Genomic DNA, 23,827 nt, shown 5'->3' with positions numbered 1-23,827 from the left:
GACCTCTGAGAGCCTACCACGACCAGGCAGGCACTAAAACATGTTGTCCAGCCTTCAAGGAGCTTACATTCTAGTGGGAGAGACACATGATAAATGTATAATTTCAAATTGTGAGGAGGGCTATTGTAAAGAGGGTGTTGCCACAGACATTCCTTGAGAAATGGGTGGACCCGCCCACTTTCAATAACGTCCTTGCCAAAGCCCCTCTGGGTTACGTGCACTGTGAAGCCGGGAAGATGAGGATGCAGCGTGCGGAAACCCAGGAAAGCGCGTTCCAGATGCAGGGAGGAGCTGGGTTAGGGCCCTGAGGAGCGCAGGGACTTGGCCTTTTCCAGGAACTGCCAGCCTGGGACTGGTGTGGCCAGCTCGTAGTGAGCAAAGGGACAGCAGATGCACTGGAGTGGAGCAGCAGGCAGGGGACAGATCTCACAGGACACGAGAGGGGTCAGAGTTTTGCTCAACATGTAACAAGTCCTTTGGAGAGTTTTAAGAAGAGGAGAGACATGCCATTATTAGACTGGCTGCTGTGTGGGAAGTAAAAAGAAAGGCACAGGCAGTTGTCCTGGTGACAGGTGATCGTGGCCACGGAGGTGAAATGGATGGATGCTGCAGGTTTGGGAAAGAGAAATGGGACTTGCTGACAGTGGCAGGAAGAGGGAGGAACTAGGGTTCCTGTTACGCGGACACACGGTGAGCCCTGCCATCAGGTGAGTGTGGAGGCTTGGATGGGAAAGAGGTCACTCCTGCGCTGTGGGAGCGCTCCAGGTAGCTGAGGGCACATTTCAGGGAAAAACTAAGGCATCTTCCCAAATCTTCTCCCCAGCAAGGCCCCGGCTGGTAGCAAAATGAGCCACCTATGCTCCAAAGGGTAAGAGAAAAGGGAGGTTACCTGAGAAGGGAGGCTGCTCCCATGGGGGGGGCACCCACCAGGCCCCCTTCCTACTCCCGTCTTCCACCAGCCTGGCATTTAAGAACCCACTCCAGGCAAGTTGTAACTGGGCCTCTCCACGGGGCAGGAAGCAGGCTTGGTGGCTGGGGCTCCCAGCAGAGCTGAGATGGGGTGCAGGACAGAAAGATGCAGGACAGACAGAAATTTCTGGAGGGCCCATCAAGGCCGCTGCGCCAAGGGATTTAAAACGTGCCCATGTCACGCGTGAGATAGAGGGGCACATGTAAGTCAGAGCCTCGACAGATGGGAGATGGGAGTGGAGAAGCCAGAGCTGCAGGCGGCCGGCCGTCATCTGCACAGGGCCCCGTCTTCCACGCTTCTACCTGAAAAGAGCAGAGAATTGCCTCTCCCCCTCCACCCCACCAGCCTCAAAACCCTTCTGAGGCCCCGTCACCCAGTCAGAGCAGTCCAGCCTCCTTCCCATCTAGGGTTCACCTTCCCCAGATCTGATCTCCAGCCACCATGAACCACTCGGACCCTCAGAAGTAACAGTGGTCCTCTGCTGACAAAGTGTCCACCACCCCAGCCTACGAAAACCCTGCTCTGACCCCAAGGTCCTACTCAATGGTGACCCAGCCCTGGGAGGACTTCCCTAACACCCCACTAACGGGGCAACACTGGCCAGACTCCCCCCCAATGCCTCCAGTCAGTATCACACCAACATCGCAAAACTGGTGGCCTGTGGGGTGTCGTGTAATCTGTGGGTGCAAGTGTTTTAAAACAGCTGTCAACATTTAAAAACTTGAGCAATTTCACATAAAGTCCTGGGTGGCTTTTCTTGTAAATTTAGGTCTGTGACACTATATATACATTGTTCATGTTTTATTCAACTACTTTTATGGTTTCCACTTTTTTACATGTTTAAACCTTTATCTGAAATTTATGTTGGTGTAATGAATGAAGTTTCTTTCATCACGTGGTTCACACACTATATTTTAGCAGAAAACTTCCAACAAACCCAGTTTCTAGATTTCGGGTCTCCCTGTTGCGATCTCACTTTAAATGACACACGAGTTCAGATCCTCAGAGGCACCCGAACTGCTGGGAAGTCAAACTCTCCCTTCACCTTCTGGTGGAGAAACATCAACCAGAACCAGTTCCCCAAACTTGGCAGCTCTGCTGCTCCGCCAAACCCGGTTTCTGAGAACGAAACGAAGCGAGGCCAAGGTCACCCGGGCCAGCGTGGCTGCGGCAGGGGAAGGGTGGGGCTGAAACCACAGAACCGGCTGTCACGCTGCGTTTCATCACAGTCTCCACACAGGGTCAGGCTATTCCTTGTGAAGAAGTCTGCCTTTGTCCCTTGTCTTGTGGTGTAATGTGTGCCCTTGGCCCGCTGGTCACCGTGAGTGCCAGCCCTGGGTGACCTCATCCTTTCCCAGGGCTTCAGGGAGCGTGTCCATGCACGACTCAGATCCTCAGCTCCAGTCGTCCTGCCACTGCCAAGCCAGCTCCACAGCGCATTTCCACACGAACACCCACAGGCACCGTCGACTCAACACCCCCGCTCCACACTCCTACTGTGGATTCCGACCTCAATCACCCACATCAGTGTGTTCCCCGTCACGCAGTCTGGACATCGCCATCCCCCTCCAGTGTCTCAGAGCCACACCCCTGTCCCACTCCACGGCCCTAGTTAAGCCTCAGCGTCACTGCCCAGGACAATACATTTCTAACCTCCTTGTCCCCTTTCAACCTGCTCCGGCTCTTCCTTCAAATTACCACCAGGTGTCTGGAGGGTTCGCTCCCAGCTGAGAAGTTCTGAGAGGTTCCCCCACCGTCTACAGAATAAAGTCCCGACTCCAAAAAGAAAATTATATTCAAGGCCTTCCACCCTATCTTACTCCAGCTTCTCTTTCCCCAATTCCTACCATCCCCTACCAACCCCACTGACTTCACACTTGCATCATTGTGTTTCATGGACATTTTACTTTCTCATGCTATTCCATCTACCTGGGATGCCTGTTAACCCCTGGCCATCCTTCACCACGGTTCTGACCACCAGTGGTAAATCCCCCTCTCCCTCTGGCTGGTGTGGCTCAGTGGACTGAGTGCTGGCCTTGGAACTAAAGGGTTGCTGGTTCCATTCCCAGTCAGGTCTGAGTTGAGGGCCAGGTCCCCAGTAGGGGGAGCACAAGAAGCAACTACACATTGCTCTTTCTCTCCCCCTCTATCTCCCTCCCTTCCCTTATCTCTATAAATAAATAAAATCTTTTTAAAAATTGTTTTAAAAAAAGAATCTCTCCTTAGTCTCTAAACCTGTGCCATCCAGCACAGTAGCCTCTGGCCACATGAGGCTATTTAGCACACGCCAGGCAGCTAGTCCAAATGCAGTGTCAGTGTAAAATGCAGATTTGAAAAACTTAGTACTTTAAAAAAATACAAAGCATCTTAAGAATTCTCTATACTGACTACAGGTTGAAATGATATTTTGGATATAATGGGGTAAAACCATGTATTAATTTCACCAGTTTCTTTTTACTGTTATCAATGTGGCCACTGGAAAATCTAAAATTACATTATGTAGCTCACGTCGTGTTTCCACGGGGCAGAGCTGATCTGGATATCATATATTTCTCTCAGCCTTCACTTGTGTCTTATGTCTTCATTGATTCAGTCAACCCATAGTTATGAGCACTAACTAAGCGCCCTTAGAGGTGCTGGAGATGACGGAGGTGAACAAAACAGGGTCCCTGACCTTGAGCATTGCACAGTCTCGTGGGGAGCTTGTATTTTGGTCACGGTTCATAAACGTACAACAGTCGGGACAACTCTGCCTAACATGAGGCACAAAAAACAAGCAACAACTAACATCTTCTGTACTTCTCATGCTCTCAGGTTCTCCCAAAGATGACATCACACGTGGTAAATGAGATTGATAACATATTGCGCAACAAGCCCTACAGCAAAAAGGACTATAGGTCGTAAGGCAATGCATGAGCCACAGGCGCTGCATGGTTAACACATCGGTCTACACCGATACAGAAAGGTGTTACTAGCCAGTCTTTCAAACCACTTAGCAGCTGCTGCTCAACCTCCAGCGTCCCCGGACTCTGAGGTGTCTGCTGTCACCACCACTGTGCACCCGAATTACGAGCACACCTGAAAATCCACAACTAAGAAAATCCATCCTATTTTCTTATCTTGGACTGGAGTCACCTGTTCTTGCATTGCTCGCTGTACACCTCACGTTAATGCAACGGAAAGTATGTGGGCAGGAAAGACATAGTACTTTCAGACGTGTGGTAACTTAGAGAAGGCTACACAGATGGATGTTTTTACAAAAGAGCAAAACCCACAGATGATGCGATGTGGACCGCACGGGAAAGAGTAGGCTACGTTCACACAGAAGTCCTGTTTGGGAAAATAAGCAGGAACAATTTTCCATTTTCTCTATTCTCACATTCTTGTTGTTGTTGTCTCACTAATCATTATTAACAAACCTGTAACTCCTAGGTGTTTGCTTTCGTTATCCTTTAAATATTCACTGTTGCTTAGCCCAAGAATGACTCTGTATAGCAGCTTATCCAAGGTGTCTATCAGTATTCCAATAATGTTCATTTACACGCAGAGATGGTAAAAGGATGATTATGGTAGATTTATGAAAAGGGAGGATTACAGTACTATCGAGGTTTAGCTTTGAATAAAATGGAACGCATTTGCAATGAAACATTCATTTTTGACTGCTCGTAAACACAACTTCTGCAAGTTTATAGTTTTGAGCTTTAAAAATATACACAGGCTTGTTTTTCAGTAAACCTGTAAAATACCCAGAAAGGCAAATGTTTGCTGTTTAATTAGCACTGGGATTTCACAATATAATGGTTGGTGTTTTTGAGGAGTTACTAACATAAAAGGAAATCACAGGCTTTGTGAAAAATGTTGTCACTACTCAGCATATGCTGGGTGAACTGACTTGCCCAACACAAAGCCAAACGTTAAGGAGCCTCCTGATTCTCTAATCACGTTATGTGCACCAACTATATGCATGAAAGCTCACTGCATGGATTAGAGCGGCCTCGCTTTGGTGCACTCCGAAGCCGAGGTCCACCTGGCCCTGCCTACCCTCCTGAATACTCCATGGGAGAGACATTTGGGGGAATATATAGTGTGTACCTGTTAGAAGAGAGAAAAACAATTTTTTTAATCTTTTTGGGGTGTGTGTTGGGGGTGGGAACCTACCCTCCTGAATACTCCATGGGAGAGAAATTTTAAGGAATATAGAGTGTGTGCCTGTTAGAAGAGAAAAAAATTTTTTTTCCTTTTTGGGGGCGTGTGTTGGGGGCGGAAATCCTGTAACTCTATTTGGACATCTCAGCATGTACAAATTTTTAATTTAATTTTCTGGCCAGCTGGTCCCTCATATAGAAATCATTTTGAGACTTACAGAAATGTATCATCAGCTTTAAATGCTATTTTCTACCATTATTTCCAGATATGTATTTCATAGCAAAGTTCTAAATCTCAAAATGTTAATGTGAAATACCCATACATTTCCTCTTTGGTTACTACTATCTGTATTCAATTAAGGAAACAGTTTGGGTTTTGCCCCAAAGTATCAGAGCGATGATGAAAATGGGTCGTTTCTCAGTTGTTTTTGTATATTCAATCAATCAGTGAACTGCTGTATGTATAAATGAGCTGCAGTTGTCTGACTGAAGCTGTAATTTAACCTATTAATTTGCTTAGAGTAATAAAAGCGTTTTGTGCATTTAATCTGTTTTTATCTGATCTTTCTTTCACTGGAAGGCTGTCTGCGTGTCTATATATATTTGCATGTGGCTGGAGATACGTATCTCCACCTATCCAGATCCATAAAACAGGCAGTAGCATTCACTTAATAAAAACTATGTTGGCAGATAGATTGCAATGAATATCTGAGAAAAACAGCAGTGATTGAGAATTAAACTACAATCTATACTTTCCTTATTAATGGAGTAAAGGACGAGCTACTAAAGATATCATTTCTTGTTGGGTTTTAGAAGTACTCTGCACTAAGGTTAAAGCTCCTCAAACTCACTTATTAATAAAAGAGCCTGCAACTCACAATCAAATACAAACATTAGTGCTTAGCTGTAGGAACAGCAATCCTTTTTTATACACATCATCTGCCATGGTAAATATACTAGATAAGAAATACATTTCACAATTATATCCTTAGGAAAAATTTCCACGCACTCTCATTTCAGTTTCTTTCCTGGAATGAATTCCTTGGGAGGAACATACCGTTCCTAAGAGTAGCCTGGGTAGCAGCCATCGCATCCTGAAATTTCAGCCAGGGTAAGTGAAAACTAGAAACCCCGTGCCTGGCTTCCCACTTTCAGAGCTGTCACTTCACCTTCATTAATAGTGTGCCACAGGTCGTAAGACAGCAGAGCCTCAAGGGACCCTGGCCATCTTCAAGACCACCCCTCCCTGGCAAATGAGCCAACCAAGCCTCGAAAAGACAGGTCCTGCCCACACTCACACTGCCAGTTGATGGCAGAACCAGGCCTAAAATCCAAGTATTTAGTTCCGTGTTCTTTTAAGTACAATTTTCTTTTTTAGCTTCAAAGATTTGTGGAAAAGTAACTGTGTGTGAATTTTTTGAAGTTAAAAAAAAAAGCTTGGATATGAATCCAAATTCAGAACCAGTTAAGAGGGAAAGGCCAAAGAAGCGATCATTAAAACCCATGAAGGCCAATGCATAGTCTCTAATCACCTCCATGAAAACTTACACCAACCACTCCTAACCTTACATTAATTCCCCTGCTTGGGAGTCCACGCAGGTGGGAGACAACCCCTTCCAGCCCCAATACATACACCTATAGATTGCTTCTCTCTACACATGGACATGCCTATGACTACCCCTCCTGTGTCTCCAGTAACAGGAGTAACTAGCACGAGCACTAAAAACAGAAATGGGGCGCACAGGGCAGCACAGGGCAGCACAGCAGGCAGGCACTGGCAGAGGCCTTGCTGTCCTGCTCTGTGATGTAACTACACACCATGTTGGACACTGCCATGCAAACTCTTGATCAGCAACTCTAAAAATGCCCACTTACATGTGTGGGAAACTTAAATGATGGGTAATGTAAAATAATGTAATGTAATGATGATGTACTCACCTGGTTCTTATAAAGACTAGGGAAAAACAAATTTTAAAAAGCTAAGTTTAATGACACTTAATTAGTGAGACCTTTCGCAAAAATTTTAGATATGAATCCAACCTCCAGATTTCAATTAACTATAAAACTTGTTTTAAATTATCTTTTCCAAATTAGAATAATATACCAAATAGGACAACCGGTAAATTTTTTACTGGCTAAGAATAATTTCAATCCAAGATTTTTACTAAGTTGCAAATGAAGAAACTAAAAATAGGGAAATATAAAATGCTCCAATACCTAAGCCTCTAATTGTCACAAGGGGTGTAAAAAAAATTGAATCACTTTAAATCCCAATCACAACAGAACCCTTTATTTTCCTGTTGTTGGATCTGAGAGTCTTTCTGAGATGAAAAATTCTCCAGCACATTTTTACCAACTAAACCAGGACCAGCACATCCTAATTCTGGGCGTCACGCAGCCATCTTAGATGACGCGGAGAGGACTGGGGAAGAGGCTCTGCCATCTGCAAGAGCAGGGCATTCACGTCCTGCGTAAAACTGTGGAACTGTGAGTACACGCCTTACAAACTTGTGCAGAGAAATTTATCTAATGTAGGAAGCTAGAAATCGTTGTCAGGATGAAAAATAAACTTCTATAAGAAAAACTGAGAATCAAGATGAAAGTATGCCAACTTGCTTTTCTACGAATTATTTAGTTTATCAATTCAAGAGAAAGTCTTTGAAGACCACTAAGTCAATGCCTCTATTTCACCATCCACTTTGGCTACACTGTACCTGCTAACAATGACCACAATTCTGCCCTCATCTACACACGCACTGCCACCTAGTGGCAACTTTTTGCCGGCAATTTAAAAAGATACACCACCCAGCTCTGGTAACAAATAGTACATGCTGATGGCTTGTTCAAATAGTCACTTCATGGAGAAAGCAATGCATCTGGCACACAAATCTCTGAACCACTTGTCAAACTACTGATGGTTATTTATCAACAGGGGAAAAAAGGTTAAACATAAAAATAAACCTCTTATGTGCCCCTCTACCTGGCAGTGGAGCTCTCCTGACATCCCCATTCACTATTGGCCAGTGAGGGCGCGTGGGTAACGATGCACCAGAGGAAATGACTGCGAACTTCTAGAAGCAGCGACGGAACAGAATCCTCCACTACAGACGCTGACGACCTGGGCCACGACGCAAGGTACTCCTCCCTGTCCTCCTTCTGAGTTCTGGGTGGGGACCTCACCAAACACCTAACTGCCTGGAAGTAAAACATGAGCTCCTGATGACTCTTTCTATAAAAAAGTTATAAAAAAAGCAGCAAGTAGTATTTGCAACATTCATCTCAAATTCAGAAGTGGGAAGGGAAGATTAAAACTAGGGTTAGGAATGAGAAATAGATTTCCTTTGAGGTACTGCTTCTAAGGAATATTGGATGTGGTCAAGGCTAAAAGGAATATGAAACCACTGTCACCTGGGATTCCAGGAGCTTCCCAAACCTTTTCACATCATGACACACACAGAAAATAACATATGTACACACACTGGTTAAAAAAAGAAATGATTCTTGGCTGGACCCCCAAGGGCTGAACAGATCAATATTTTATTCACAATCAATGGGAACCTGTGGACTGAAAGGTCAAATATATGAGCGTCTGAGTGGGAAAATGCTGACGAGCACTAAAATCACTTTCATTCCTTGGAATGCTCTTCCAATTCTGGAGCTAAGATCATAAAAATTACTCTGGTCTTTTACATGTCAATATTCAAGAAAGAGGCTCACTCTCTTACGGACCAACCCTCCAGCTCCGAGAAAACAGTGCCAGTCTGCCAACAAGTCAAACCAGCACGGGAGGGTCAAACTGACCTCCCTGGCTGCCCACGGCCGAAGCTCCACAGCCCAACAGGGCGTCCTCAACCCCCAGGGCAACCCTCATACGCCCGGGCACTGTCGGTAGTCACTGCTGTGGCTTGCCTCTCTTCTTGTTTAAAAAAGAACTTTTCCACAAGTTTCTCTTCCCCAAAGTTGAGAAACCGTGTTTTTAACTTTAATTGAGTTATTTCAAATCACAAATTCAGAGAATTGTAAACATGAAGTTCAGTCCCGCCCCCCAGCCGGGGGAAAGGGGAAGGAAGAGGATTCATTCTGGTATTTCTGGTTCCAAAACAGTTGTAATATTGTGTTGGAACACACAGAACCAGCAGTTAACTTCTTGCTACTATTACAAATAACAACAGTTCAGTCCAGGTTACTGTGACCTCTGACAAATCAAAGAAACAAGTTATTTTCTCCCCTTGTGATTACAGCACGTTGGGAGACACACTTTGCCTTTTAATAAGTGTCCTGGTTCTCTGAGTGTCCCTTTCAACTCACGTAATTTCAACCATCTGTCAAAAAAGAGCCAATAAACAAATATTAAATTACACTGTACTGGGTTTTTCAAACCTTCAAACTGCAGACCATAAAAACATCGTATGTGTTTCCCACCCTGACCACCCCACTGCTTTTCATACAGCACAGGCCGCCTGGAGACACGGGGCTGGGGGCTGCGAATGACGTGGTCTATCTACTTGGAGCCAGTAGACAGGAGGGCGATGAGACCTGATGAAGCACTTATGGAGAGAATATAGTTCCTGTAAGAATTTAATGTTAAGGAAAAACTAAGAACCCAGAATCAGTTTTTCAACAAAACAAAAAAGAGCCCATCTCTTTGGAATATACTGCTTCCCTCCTGACACTCTGTGTGGTATATAGTCCCACTGTCTGCAAACATAATTTACAAGTCGGAAGACTATAAAAAATACAGAATGTTCACAAGAAATGTGTACCGATTTTAAAATTGGACTTGAGATCACAAACGAAATATCTGAATTCTATTTAACCTTCAGAAGAGCTGATCAAAGCATGTAAGAAGAGACTTGTTTTGCTTTCTCCCCTCCACAGCAAAGAAAAAATAAGAGTCCCCATCCGTCACTGTATTGGCTACCATGGGCCTGTAAAGGGAAGGAGGTTCTGGCCTGGGGACCAGGCTGGGAGGAACCACCGAGGTACTCCCAGAAGGTACAAGGTGAAGGGTGCCTGATCAGTACAGCAGAATCTCCAACTGTTAATCTCGTGGCTGCACATTCCCAAATAACACCTTTAATAAATTACCGTAACGAGAGAAGACTGATTCTTGCGCATAAGTTCGATTTAAGAGCAGCCTGAAACACTGTTAGGATATTATGAAATGTGCCTATTTAACTGCTCTGGCTACCCCCCGACCCCGATCTCCAAAGTAGCAAGAGACCCACGGCTTACATGGCTTACACCGGGAGCTACCACAGGAAGAAAGTCTGCCTTTGTTCCTCGGAACTCTTTTTAAATAGGTGCACGTATCTGTGAGGCTGCCTACTGTTACATACCACGAAGTCGTAATTTATTAACTCGACAGAATTTTATATCAAACCAAAGCCCTTATTTTAAATGCTAAGAAACTTGCCTAAGGTCACAGCCTGTTTAATAAATTGACTCCCTGTATAAAACCAAAACACACTACTGTTTCTAGACTTCTAAAAAACCATAATCGGCCAGTAAAAGGATACACTGTGGGGTTGAAGTTCTTCAATATAAAGAAGGATGCAACGATGACCAAGACCAGGAACAGAGTGTTGTTGTAGAAGATGGAGAATGTCGTAGCTTCATAATCAGCAACTTCATTCTTCTTCCACAAGATTCTGCAGACAGAGAAACAAGTCAATCAGGTTTATAAATATGTATTAAAAAATTTTAATACCACATGGCTCTACTTCATAGTAAGGTTACTTTTTCCTTCAGTGTTCTGGGCAGAATGTGTGTTTCACTATTAAATTTAGTCAGCACTGTCCCTTATACTGAAAAAGGTATTTCACTCTATTGATGACGAAGAAAACAGTTGCTGGGTAAGTTACCTTTTTACCCAGGCAGTCGGGGCTTTGGATAAAGGGGGTGATTGATCAATTTGGCTTGATTTCATCAGCTAAAACAGGCACCTTGCTCTAGGTCCTCACCTAACACAAACTTGGCCAGCGGCAGCCTGATAGAGGTTCCTTGGCTGTTGGCTGGCTTGAGACTGTCCAGCCAACAGATGTCACAGCCTTCAATATTACACTTTATAATACAGTCCCCAGAACAAAACTAGCTGAGGCCTCACAAGAGAGACTTGTTCATGACTACCTTTAGCCATTTCTACTTAAGTCAAACAAAAAACCTGCTTGATCGTTAGGATACTTTAACTTTTGTAAAACCCATTTACTCTTTTTAATCCACTTTACCCATTATATTTTATTCATTCACTAGTACTCTATCAATCTTTTCTTCACGTGGGCAGCGGGAACTGCCAGGGTGCTTGTGAATAAGGAAGCCTTTATGTCTCTTGGTTAATTTCTTTGTAAAGTAGTTTTTAAAAGGGTAAGTTGCAACCCATTAGTGGGACTTGAAATCAAAAGAGTGGATTCAATGCTTATGGAAAATAACAGTGGGTTGAGACCAGCCCTTGTTTGTTTATTTTTAAATATTTCTATTTTTCAGTGGCAGTATTAGTTTCAGAAGTACATAGTGGTTAGACATTTATGTAACTTACAAAGTGACCCACCCACCGATAAGTCTGGCACCCACATACAGTTATTACAGTGTTTTTCACTGTACTCACTAAGCTGTACTTAAAATCCCTGAGAGTCTTCTGGAACTGTCAGTCTGTACTTCTTAATCCCTTCACCTTTTCCACCTAGCCCTCCCCCCTTTCTGGCAACCATCAAAATGTTCTCTATATCCATGTTTGTTTTGTTTTTTAGATTCCATATATAAGTGAAATCATATTGTATTTGTCTTTCTCCGACATATTTCACTTAGTATAATACCCTCTAGGTCCATTCATGTTCTTGTAAATAGTAAGACTTCCTTGTTTTTTATAGCCAAGCAATACTTTATTTTATAATATATATATATATATGCACCTCATCTTTATTCATTTGTCTTTTGATTTGAGCATTTAATCCAATATATTTGAAGCAATCATTGATATAGCATTATTACTTTCATTAATCGTTCTTCTTTATTGTTTTTGTAGTTCTTCCATGTTCCTTTCTTATTATCTTGCTCTCTTCTCGTCTATGTTGGTGACTTTTTGCAGTGTTATGTTTTGATTTGTTTCTTTTATTTCTGGTATATCTCTCGTAGATTTTTGGTTTGTGGTAACAAAGTGCTTCATATATACCCAGCTATGTTTACAGAATTCTGTAAGTTGTTGATTGTCACTTAAGTTCAAACACATTCTAAAATCACTTCCATTTTTACTAATCCCTTCCACATTTATGTTTTTATCATTATTTTTTACTTTGTGTGTGTGTGTCTATTTCCCTTAACTTATTATTGTAATTACACATGATCTTCCTACTTTTGTCTTTTAACCTTTACACTAGCTGTAGTGTCGGCTGACTCACTGCTTTTATTGTGTTTGCTTTGTCAATGAGGTTTTTTCTTTGTAACATTTTCATATTCATTTTTTTTCTTCTTCTTATGGAAGTCCTGTTAACATATGTGGTAACTGGTTTGGTGGTGGTGAACTCCTCCAGCTTTTTCTTGCCTCGTATTTAAAAAACATATAGGAAAGAGCAGAAATATCGAGTGCATCACATACAGTAAGGCAATTACTGTTTTGTGAAACATTACATGTGCGTATGTGTGAGTGTATTTGGTGAAAAGGAAACATTTACTTTTTATTGTGGGTCATTACTGAGAAACTGAAAGCCCCTGCCATTGATGCTTTGTCCCCCCCCGCCCCACCAAAATAACCAAAATACACTACTCTGGGGCCAGATCACAGACACCTGTCACTATCCTAAGGACGAGACTATGGCTAATGTCACTGGAAGATGCCCCATTTTATTCAGCAAATATTCTCATCCAGAGTCAACAAGTGTGGCTATATACAGGAGCTAAACAAAGAGTATTTGTGCTTTATTTCCATCATAAGAAATTCGCAGTCTCCAACATATATGCCATATTTCCTTAATTCTATGAATACCGTTAACTTAATAAATCTCCAATTACTATAACTGTGGGAGAAGTGAAGAATATTACATTCAATGCAGCCATCAACCATAAAATAACTTCTGACTTCGGAGAAGTTTAAATGTAAAAACATATATGACTTGACCCTGACTGGTGTGGCTCAGTGGGCTAGGCGTCACTCCACAAACCAAAAGGTTGCTGGTTTGATTCCGGGTCAGGGCACATGCCTGGGTTGCAGGCCAGGTCTCTGGCTGAGGGCGTGTGAGATGCAAGCAATTGATGTTTTTTCTAACACATCGATGTTTCTCTTCCTCTTTTTTCCCCTCCCTACCCCTTTTTCTAAAAATAAATGAAGAAAAATCCTTAAAATATATACACACACATATGTTGTATGACTTGGAATGGGGTGAGATACCTTACACCATTCTAACACTGACTGATCAAAGGAAACACCAACTCAGAAAGATGCATAAACCCAACATGGTTTAAAAGACAGAACAATTGTCTCTGTTTTTAAGACTGTGGCACAAGACCCAACGAAGAGAGGTTCCTTGTACTGGCTATTAGTGTGCCTTTACTATGGCTGATTATGTTACCCGGCCTCTATCACAGCACCTTCTCCCTAACTCCCTGCCACGCCCCTGAATCAGAAACATCTTCAGAATAGTTTTGATGGAAGAAATAGCTCAACCCCAGTTCCCAATGTAACAAGGTGTTGTGTCAGTGTATGGGAGTCAGGACTGCATGACAGCTTCTAGAACTTTTTCTAGTCCACACATATTCTGGTTCATTTTGAAAAAAATTAGGACTCCCACGTGGCCTCACCAGCAACGCTTCTGACAAAAGTTCACTGTCAGGAAATCTAATTTGGGAGAGCACTCCCCAAGGAGTCATTTTTCCAAGGAGCACTTCTTACTACAAGACAAAAGTCGGGACCAAACTCAACAACTGTTATAATCAGATAATGGTAAATGAGAGATCACTGGTAAGTCAAGGAGAAATTACAATCACACCCTGAGGCAAATATCAATGAAATTTTGATTCTCCTTTGCTAATTTCCTCCATGAATGAATGGCAAAGCAGTTTCAAAGTGCCATGTACCACATACTCTAAATGATCGTAGATGGAGATTGGATAGATATGCATCCCTGCCTTCTCTTAAATCAAATCTCTCCTTTGAAAAGCAAAAACAGTAGATCATAATAGGAATTGTGGTCTCACTTAGCAGAGTGAGTCATGAGTATAGACCTGGGTACAACTACATCTAGTGTGGCTTTTGTGAGAGAAATACAAAACGAATAGCTCAAATTTTTACTAAGAACAAGAATAGAAATTTCATAATCTTCTAACACTCTGTATTTTATGTGTCAGTGAAACCTCCTCTTCATCCTCCTTTGAAATATCAGACGGCACAGAGGTTTCACTTCCAATTCCAATTCTGATCCATTAGTAGTGACCAAGTGAATACAACGCTGAAAAAATACAACACATCCCAGAACCAAGAACAAGTACCAGACCAAATCAGGCAAGTCTGCAGTGGGCAGATGAGACGCACTTACTATCTCTGATATAATAACCACCTGAAACCTGTAAGAGCTATAATGAGTATTTTGAAACTGGGTAACTAAGATATGCACTCCAATTTAAGAACTATTATTCTCATTATAATTCAATAAAAAGTTTTTTAAAAAGTGCTCGAGATTCTCTAACCTCCATCCCTATGCCAAAATTTGCAATCAGAAAGCTATGCAGCCAGACCTCATTAAAGCTGCTCTCTGAGAAAAGGCCTTCCGGGCCATGGTTTTAGTACAGTGGCTACAGTTTTATAAAGGATCCATAGGAGATAACCACTGCAATAATGTCTGGGTGCCGTTCCAAAATGAAGACCTTGTTCATTGAGTTACTTGGTGTTCCTTAAATATGGATCCACTTGATAAAGTCCTTCCAAGACTCAGCGCCAGGAAAGTTTCTTTTCAGGAGGACGTGCATACAGCTTCTCATCGGACAATGGCAGCAGCCCCGGCCCAGATGCTTCCCCGGACACTTGGAAGCTCAGAGCTAAGTTGAGTGCTCAACTGCTATTACTAACTCTGAGGTCCTCGCCTACTCTCTCTTACTCTTAAATGGCTTCTGCCCTTTTAAAACTGCATTGTTTTGTTGTATAAGCACTTTGATATCGCAAATCCCCACAAGTCTTTCTGAAGCAAAGTGGGATAAAAATTACATTTCACAAACCACTCTGTAGATACTAAAACTTAAGATCCATGAGAACAGCCTCGATTCATGACTCTACTCAACCATCTGGCAACTCTGAAGGACAAGTCTGCTTGATCATTCAGAGACTTCTGCTACTCAGATGTTAGCCTGTTTATTAACCCTTCTAAGAGCAGCTGATAGGAAAAATCAGGGTCGGGGCTAGGGCTAACAAACATGCTGAAGGTTGAGTTTTTTCCCAACCAGAGCAGATAACCCAGACTGAAAGCTCAGTAACAGAAACACCACCTAAAAATACTAGCACACAAGACAATATAAACTCTTCAGACCCAGAGGGGTTAGGCGATGAGCCCAAGGTCACACAGCTAAGTCAGCAGCAAGGCAGTTAGAAGCACAAGCCAGACCACATTTGTTCTTACCAGGGCTTCACCACAAGCCAATCTCTGGCTACAGGCAAGTCCCTCAAGCTTCCCGTACCTCAGTTTCCTGAGATGTAAAATGGAGATAACCATAGTACCTAACTTAGCGCTCTTTAGAGAAATATGAGAACTGTGTATACAACTCAAAGGAAAGTATCTGGTAGTGATAAAAACTCAAAGTCAGTTACTCCCATTACTGCCCTCTTCTACAAAACCAATGTTGGCCTCATTCAATCCCAACACCCACATTCTCAAAGCAGAAATCAAAAATGTATTTTCTACAAAGTATCCCTTTTTTTGTGATCACCACAAACAGTTTCAATAAGGAGTCAAACCTTTCATCTTTTTCCTTCCGAGACATCTTTCGATTATCAGCTTCAGAAAGCTTCCGAGTCACTTCTTTGGAAACAGCATCTTCCCTCTTCTGTGCTACTCTGGAAGGAAAAGAAAAAATGTTTCCATGTGCTCTGGGAGTGAACATCACTATCTCTCAGGAACACCCTGTTCTCATATTTTGTATTGGCAACTGTATAATACTTTACATTTCAAAAAAGTAAACTGTACAGAAAGTTCCAAGTTTATTACACTGCATTAGCCAAAAGAGAGGGAGTTCGAGAAACTTCCAAGATACAGTTTATTAGTTATGTGTTTCGTTTCTGCTTAAAAGGAAGAATTTTCCAAAGTTTATGTATTTAATATGGAAACTGAAGTCAAATTGCATTAGCACAGTTTAGTTATGAATCATATGAACCCATTTTGTTTCAGCCTATAATTTAACTGTTCAACAAATAAATTTGACAAGGCATAAGCAAATGATGTATGATTTTAATTCCAGTAAATAATGGGAGAGAAAACTAAGCTTAAAAAAACAAAAGGGAAATTAACAGCTGTAATATCTGAAAGTAATGCTTTTAACTCCACTCCAAAGGACAATTTCACTAGTGAGAAATAAAACCACGTGGTCAGGGACCAACCACACCACTTTTAGTTAAATGGACCACTGGTTTGAGAGTTGCATAAAAAGGTACTATGGAATTGGCCAGAAAAGGTTGGAAATAATATATTCAAAATATCAATCAGATCAGAGTCTTCAGTGACAAGTCAGATTAAAGAGAAATTAAATATATACTCATCAAAAAATATATATGATGGCCCTGGCTGAGTTGCTCAGTGGATTGAGCGCGGGCCTGCAAACCAAAGGATCGTGGTTCGATTCCCAGTCAGGGCACATGCCTGGGTTGCAGGCCAGTTCCCAGCAGGGGACACATGAGAGGCAAACATACATTGATATTTTTCTCCCTCTCTCCTTCCCTTCCCCTCTAAAGATAAATAAATTAAAATCTTTTTAAAAAAATGCTTTAAAAATATATATATGATGAATTTTATCAGATGAGATTGCCAATGAAAGATAAAATTTAAGCTATGAGATACAAAAAGTCTCCCAAAGATTATGAGTTAAATTTAATATGATATATTTTTCACACTACAGGAAAAACTTATTAGCCATAAAATACAACAAAAAGTAAAAACTGAATGCAAGCAACACGTAACAGTTACATACAGAGTCCCACCATGAAAAACATCTGACACGGTACTGAGATGTTATTAAAAACAACAGAATGTGAACTGCAGAGAGAGAAATCTGTTCGACCCGTGTTCAGTTAATCAGTCCCTGTGGCTGTGCTACATTTGGTTCTGCTTCGTGCACCACGAACTACTGGAGAAATCAGGATGGCTTCCTGGAAAAAAAGCCGAAGATCACTGAAGGCAACAGTTTTCAACCTTCCTTTAACTATAAGAGCTTCTGAGACACAAATCAGGTACAAATTCCATCTGGTTTTACCTATGTCTCTATCTCTATATCTGACCCAAGAACCAGGTTAGAACCAACTTTGTTACAAGAAAACCTTCGAGCCCTGGCTGGTATAGCTCAGTGGATTGAGTGCGGGCTTGCGAACCAAAGGATTGCGGTTCAATTCCCAGTCAGGGCACATGCCTGGGTTGCAGGCCAGTTCCCAGCAGGGGACACACAAGAGGCAACCATACATTGATATTTCTCTCCCTCTCTCCTTCCCTTCCCCTCTAAAGAGAAATAAATAAAATCTAAAATATATATATATAAATCATGTCATTAAAATAAATAAAGTTTAATCTTAAAAAAAAGAAAACCTTTGGTCAGTTTCAACTAAAGTATTTTTCTACAAATTGATAACTGGAGGGAAGAAAATCAACTTGTCTAAGAAAAACAGATAAAGGGAAACTGAGTTCTGAAACCTAAAGAAAAAGGCAGCTAAGGGGGCAGACAGCTATCTTTTTAAGAGGTACTTTAGGACACTATAATGTACTTTTTCCTCCCAGAAATCCAACTCCACCTGACTGATGGCAAAGTTCTGAACCGCACTAGTAGACCAGGCATTCAGTGTTTCTGACCTTCACATAAAGCCCACTCTTTTCCAAGAACGACCAACTGAAAAGAAATGCACATGGTTTATAGCAGAAACCTTTCTTAGCTGAAGAGAGGGAGAAAAAATACCCATGTGCACGTCCCCGCCCCCCCGCAACTGTCAGGACACCAGGAATAAACTATTTTCGAAAAAGTCGGTTATCTCTAAGGGCAGAGAGTCCTTAGGGGACTCTCTTTAGGGCAGAGAGTCAGTCATCTGTTCACACGACAAATTCTCCTGAAGAGACTGAGCCAGATAAATAGTTTCTCTCCTGGGTCTAAAATTCTATATTCGACAACCACACTGCAGGTTTATTAGAACTCAAGAAGCCCTACCCTCTGGTCTTAAAGATGTTAGAGAACAAACCTCACTCAGTACTGAATAGTGTAAAAAAATAGAGGTCACTCCAATGGCTCACTATTCAGCCAACTGAGATAACCCACAAAATCAACTATATTTTCTATTATTTTTTTAACATCAGTATGTCTGAACCTTTCCAGAATGAAAAAAAATAAAAATACTACCTATGGCCCTGGCTGGTGTGGCTCGGTGGATTGAGCTCTGACCTGCAAACCCAAGGGTCGTCAGCTCAACCCCCAGTCATGACACATGCCTGGGTTGCAGGCCAGTTCCCTACTTGCGGGGGCCGATGGGGGACGTGTGAGAGGCAACCACACACTGGTATTTCTCTCTCTTTCCCTTCCCCTCTCTCAAAAAATTAATTAATTAAATATTTAAAAACAATAGTACCTATATAATTTCTAAACACATTTTTTTTTGCAAACATTTTTTAGGTCATGCCAATTCAAAAAAAATTCGAAGGGCTCTGACCCCCAAACTCTCCAACACTGCACATAAACAGTTACTATGTGACAGACACTGCTTATGATATCACACATTATCATATTTAATCCTCATCATCCTATGAGGCACCATTAGTATCCTGATTTTACAGCTCAGTAATCTGAGATCTAGAAAGGCAAGACACACACCCAAGGTTATACATGTACAAACAACAGAGCCGGGACTGAAATCCAGGCTGTGAAGAGTCATCTGCCCTCTATCACTTGTATCCATCCACACTCAGCATCCCCCTCGGTCTCTGAGCTTTAAGTTTCTTTCGTATCTATAGGAGTTTCAAGGTCAGTGGCAATATTTAGTACTGAACCAAAACTATGATTAAAATATAATTTCACTGATAGAATCTATTAAATGAGTAATCCATTGAAATATTTACTGAAATAGATGTACCCATAAGTGTTTTAAGTAATATAAAAAATATATATACGGCAGTTGCCCTCAAGAAGCCCAAAGTAGAAATGAGAAGGCAAAAAGAACGATTTTGATTCCAAAAAGTGAGTAAGAAGTGATACGCAGAACAAGCGAAAAATGCCAAGTCCCAAAGGGACTGAGTTCCAGGGGATCCCAAAGGGTGGGCTGTACGAGATGCCCACTCCGAGAGCTCACCATCCACAGAAAGTGCTGCCTCACGGGGAAGACAGCCCAGAACAGCACGGGCGGAGGTGGCTGAGTCCTGGAGTGGCGGCTGGGGAAGAGGGACTGCCAAGCAGAAAGACGACAAGGGTGGCCCATCACTCTACTGGCCAAAGAAAACCGCAGCCACGCACAACCTGAGCTCCCATGTGCGTCTGGAATAGCAGCCGGGGCCACTTCCAGCTGCGGAGCCTGTTCTGTCCTCCTGACCACAAACCCCCAGTAACTGAGATCACTTTACTCTGTTTCTATTCCTTGTCAGCAGAAAGACCCTAACTCAGAGACAACACACCTGGGAAGAATTTCTCTGGAAAAGATTCTCGACTCTTCAAATAACAGAGATATAAGAATGGAAAGGAAGAAAGACAATTAGAAATGAGGGAGGGCACAAAACCCTTCCAAAGGATGACACGGAGGCTGAGTAAGAAGAGCTAAGGCCCAAGCGGCCACGCTGGACGGAGGCAGCCGACCTGCATCCCCGGGGCCTGGAAGAATGCGGCTTTAATACAGTTAGGGAAGAGAAGGCTGTGGGGAGTTTTAAGTAGGAGAGTGAGAGGATAAAAATGATGGCTGGTAAGGATGAATACATACTTGTTATTCCAATAAAGCAAGAGTAGTACCTACAGTTCACATGAATGGTAAGGATTATGTAAGTGCTTTGTACTGGGCAGGGCACAGAAGGTCTCAAGCTTTAAAAGACTAGACAGAGACTGCTACAGCGATCCGAGCAGAAACTATGGGAACTATGGGAACTATGGGAACTATGCGGGAACTACGGGAATGAAAAGATGAAGCGCACGTGAGGCACACTGGTACTTCAGTCTCCACAAAATTCCAACTGCCTTGATGACTGGGGCGCAGGCAGGGGTAGTGGTGGAGGGGAAAAATGGAGAAAACTGCACTTGAACAACAACAAGAAAGAAAGAAATAGAAAACCAAGAAGGCTCCATGAAGGAAACAGAGAAATATCCTGGCTATCCTGAAGCAAGTCGGGAAGGGTGCATGAAAGCAACCTCAATGGGCGCCTTCTCCAATTAAACATTAACTGACACCTGTTTCCCATGAGAACCCCAGCACTTGGAAGTAACAAATGTTACTACTTTTCCTTAAGCTCTGACCATTTCTCCCACATTTTGACCTTTATGAAACCAGAGTAGGTGTTGTTTATAATAAACGTATAAATGTGTAGTTGTGTGGCTTGGGTTTTCTTCTCAAACGCTATCATTAAAATAATGATATATTTTATGCTCCGGCAGGGTGGGTCCCTCAGTCGGAGCACTGTCCTGTACACCAGAAGTCTGAGGGTTCAATTCCCCTTGAGGGCACATACCTCAGTGGCAGGAATGGACCCCAGTTTGGGGAAACTGATTGGTCCTCTCCCCCTCCCTCACCCTCCCATTCCTTTCTCCTCTCCCTCTCTCACTCCCTCCTTTCCTCTCCATCTAAAAGCAATGGAAGAAACACATATCACTGGGTGGGAATTAAAGACATTTTTAAAAATGATGTATAATATTTGTGATCTTAGAGGCGATATGGCAACCTTTTATATTTCTATATACTCATAAGAAAAAATGTAATTAGCATAAAAACGTTAGGGTTTAATAACAACTAGACCACTTTTTACACATCCAAAAATAGAACATGGAGAGCCTGGAACAATACTTTCCAGATAGAATTCCATTTGCTTTTGAAATGTTAATTTATTCAGTGGTTTTGTTTTTCTGATTAAACTCCATGACTACAAATAGTGCTAAAGTGATCTAATTCCACTCAAAACCGACGTTCATAGCAGTGTTAGAAGTCTGCTTCAAGTTAGTAATTCTTCATAGCATGAGGGTGCCTTCCCCCCAAATACAGATACACATAGACCTCAAATTAGTGCTTATTGAAACCTACACAAACACAAATGGTCTTCAAGACATCCTACTACATAAAAATGCATCACAATTTCACTTGAAAAATATACTTACTTGTGCTTGAGAACAAATTTCACATTTTTGTAGGCAAAGGCTACCAAGTAAGTGCTTACTAGGGTCATCACACTATACAGAACAGCAGACTGAATAAGATCCATATGCCATATTCGCCAGTACAACCCTGAAGATAAAAAAAGGGGGGAGAACAAAAAAAACCAAAAGATTACCACCCAGTTATAAAGGCCTGCTGGTGAAACACAGTCTGGGTTAGGGGATCTAATATAGCGTATGAGGAACTTCTTAAGTGGAATATCCAGTAAAAAGTTACAGTCTCAACCTTATCAAATTCAGAACACTTGAAAAACATAACCTTCCAGATGAGATTTCTGTGTCTTCTAAAATGAGAACTCTGGCTCAACTAAACCACAATTCTGACTTTCAAGTTCATGCATCGGGGTACTATTAAGCTAAATACAGGCCATTCCAAAATGCCATGTGCAGTCCTGAGGCACAGTTTACCTGCTGACGTGGCCGTTATCTGAACTCAAGGCACGCTCAGTGCTGCCACTGAAACACAAGGGCCTCACACCATGTAAACTGAGCGCTGGGTTTTACTGAACAAAAACAACAACAACAACAAAAACACAAAATCCAAATCTGGATTTGAATGCCCAACAAGAGTGCAGCAGTGAGAGAGAAGGGAAATTCAAATTCTGGAAACCTGAGCCCTTAAAAAAACCTTTGGCCAAATCTGCAGAGTTTTCCCATCCAAGTGAGAACTGCTCTAACAGGATGGCTAAAAAATTTAAACAAAGTAAATCGCTAGTCCAACCTCACTCAACAAAGTAAGAAAATGATGCTCAGCAGTATGAAGCGGTACACCGAAAGCTACACTTCTAATTCAGTGCGAGAGTTAATGGGAACCTCTCCCTCTCTTTAATTCATTAGTTCTCCAATATAAGTAATGATGTGAGGTTAAGATCTCCTAACGGCAAACAAAAGTTGGGGGCGGGGGAGTGGAAAGGGGACAGAGAACAGGCTTTATGCAGGAGTGTCAGCACCCGATCTTAACCAGGGTTTAAAACCAGAGCCGGGGCTGCCTGGTGAATCACAATCCCCGCAACTGAGGCCCGGGAACCAGCGTACATCTAAAAAGCTCCACCAGTGACTTTCGTGGAATGCAGCCCACCGCCAACCCAGACGAGAACACTGAGACTGGCAGAGGCTACGTGATTCCCCGAGTTCAGGGCGATCTGAGGAGAGCGCAAACCCAGTGCCCCAGTGCCCCAGTGCGCGCTCTCGCCGTTCAGCCAGGCCCTGCCACGTCCCCGCCCAACTATACCCGCTGGCGGCCTCCCCTAGCCCGCCTGCTTCCATAACTCACAGATGGGGATGGCAGACACGATGAAGGCGTTCCCAAAGAAGAGTGCGGAGGACTTGGCTGAGAGGTTGCGGCTGAAGTCCTGAAGGAGCAGGTCCTCCTCGGACTGCTGCTTGGCGGCGCCTTTGGGAGCCATAGTGGAGCGGGATCCGAGACCAGGGAGGGCCCAGCCTGGCGGGAGGCCGGGAGGAGATCTCTGGCTCCGCCCCCGGGGCCGCCGTATCCGCTACAGACCCGTCAGCACCGAGCGCGGAGGCGGGACCCTCACGGCGCGGAGCAAGCTTCCTCACGATTGGCCAGGCTGGGCACTGCTGCCCAGACTTCCCGGCGTGATTGGACGAGCAGTCAAGACTTCCGCATTCCTGGACAGCCTCTGGATGTTTTGACTTCCACGAGAACTCTGGGATTTGTAGTTTAGTGGTTGCTTTTTTTTTTTAATTAACGAAACTTTATTGACAGTCCACTTCACAGCTAATAGACAGACTCTTTCCAAGTCCGGAATTCCAGGGTCAGAAGTTCTGGCCTCGTGTCATACAATCACTCATTCAGTCATCAAATAGTTAGTACCCTCTCTGTGTAGCCAGTACTGGGGCATGAAAGGAGGAAGAGGAGAAAGATAAGTATAGCTAACACGTGTAGAGTTCCTTCTCCTTTGCACATTCATTATTTCATTTAACATCCTCAGAAATTCTGTGGTCTTCATATCCATTGCCCTATCTTGCAGGTGAAGAAGCTGAGAATGGGGGACCAGCAGGAGTGGTGGTCTGGGCGTGGGCCCTTTTCACCGTAAGGGCTACCTTTGTAAGAAAAAGAAGACAATTTCAATTTTAAGAGACTCGCAGTCTCATTAAGATAACATATGTCTAATAATGCATTTAC

At 42.9% G+C, this 23,827-nt stretch overlaps 2 protein-coding genes across 3 annotated transcripts in view; one reads left to right on the top strand and one right to left on the bottom strand.

Moving 5' to 3' along the window:
• KCNAB1 (potassium voltage-gated channel subfamily A regulatory beta subunit 1) overlaps positions 1-5,662 on the top strand; it is a 312,471-nt gene extending 306,809 nt beyond the window's left edge. For both annotated transcript variants that reach the window (XM_037046673.1, XM_037046674.1), the window contains exon 14: positions 3,785-5,662. In XM_037046673.1, the coding sequence (XP_036902568.1) occupies positions 3,785-3,874 (90 nt within the window). In that variant the 3' untranslated portion in view covers positions 3,875-5,662. The remainder of the gene's footprint in view (positions 1-3,784) is intronic.
• Positions 5,663-8,621: 2,959 nt separating this feature from the next.
• Positions 8,622-23,154, bottom strand: SSR3 (signal sequence receptor subunit 3). Its single transcript, XM_037046675.1, has 5 exons — positions 22,952-23,154; positions 21,622-21,748; positions 16,049-16,147; positions 10,635-10,766; positions 8,622-9,683 (listed from the first exon to the last, which is right to left on the bottom strand). The coding sequence occupies exons 1-5, from the start codon at positions 23,082-23,084 to the stop codon at positions 9,617-9,619; spliced, it is 558 nt and encodes a 185-aa protein (XP_036902570.1). The 5' UTR covers positions 23,085-23,154; the 3' UTR covers positions 8,622-9,616.
• Between the last annotated feature and the right edge of the window lie 673 nt (positions 23,155-23,827).

The sequence above is a fragment of the Sturnira hondurensis genome, unplaced genomic scaffold (genome assembly GCF_014824575.4).
Source record: "Sturnira hondurensis isolate 20B ecotype Veracruz unplaced genomic scaffold, ASM1482457v3 Scaffold0005279, whole genome shotgun sequence".
Taxonomy (NCBI): Eukaryota; Metazoa; Chordata; class Mammalia; order Chiroptera; family Phyllostomidae; genus Sturnira; species Sturnira hondurensis.
Note: the sequence above shows the minus strand (reverse complement) of the source record. Positions and strands in the feature narration are given on the sequence as shown.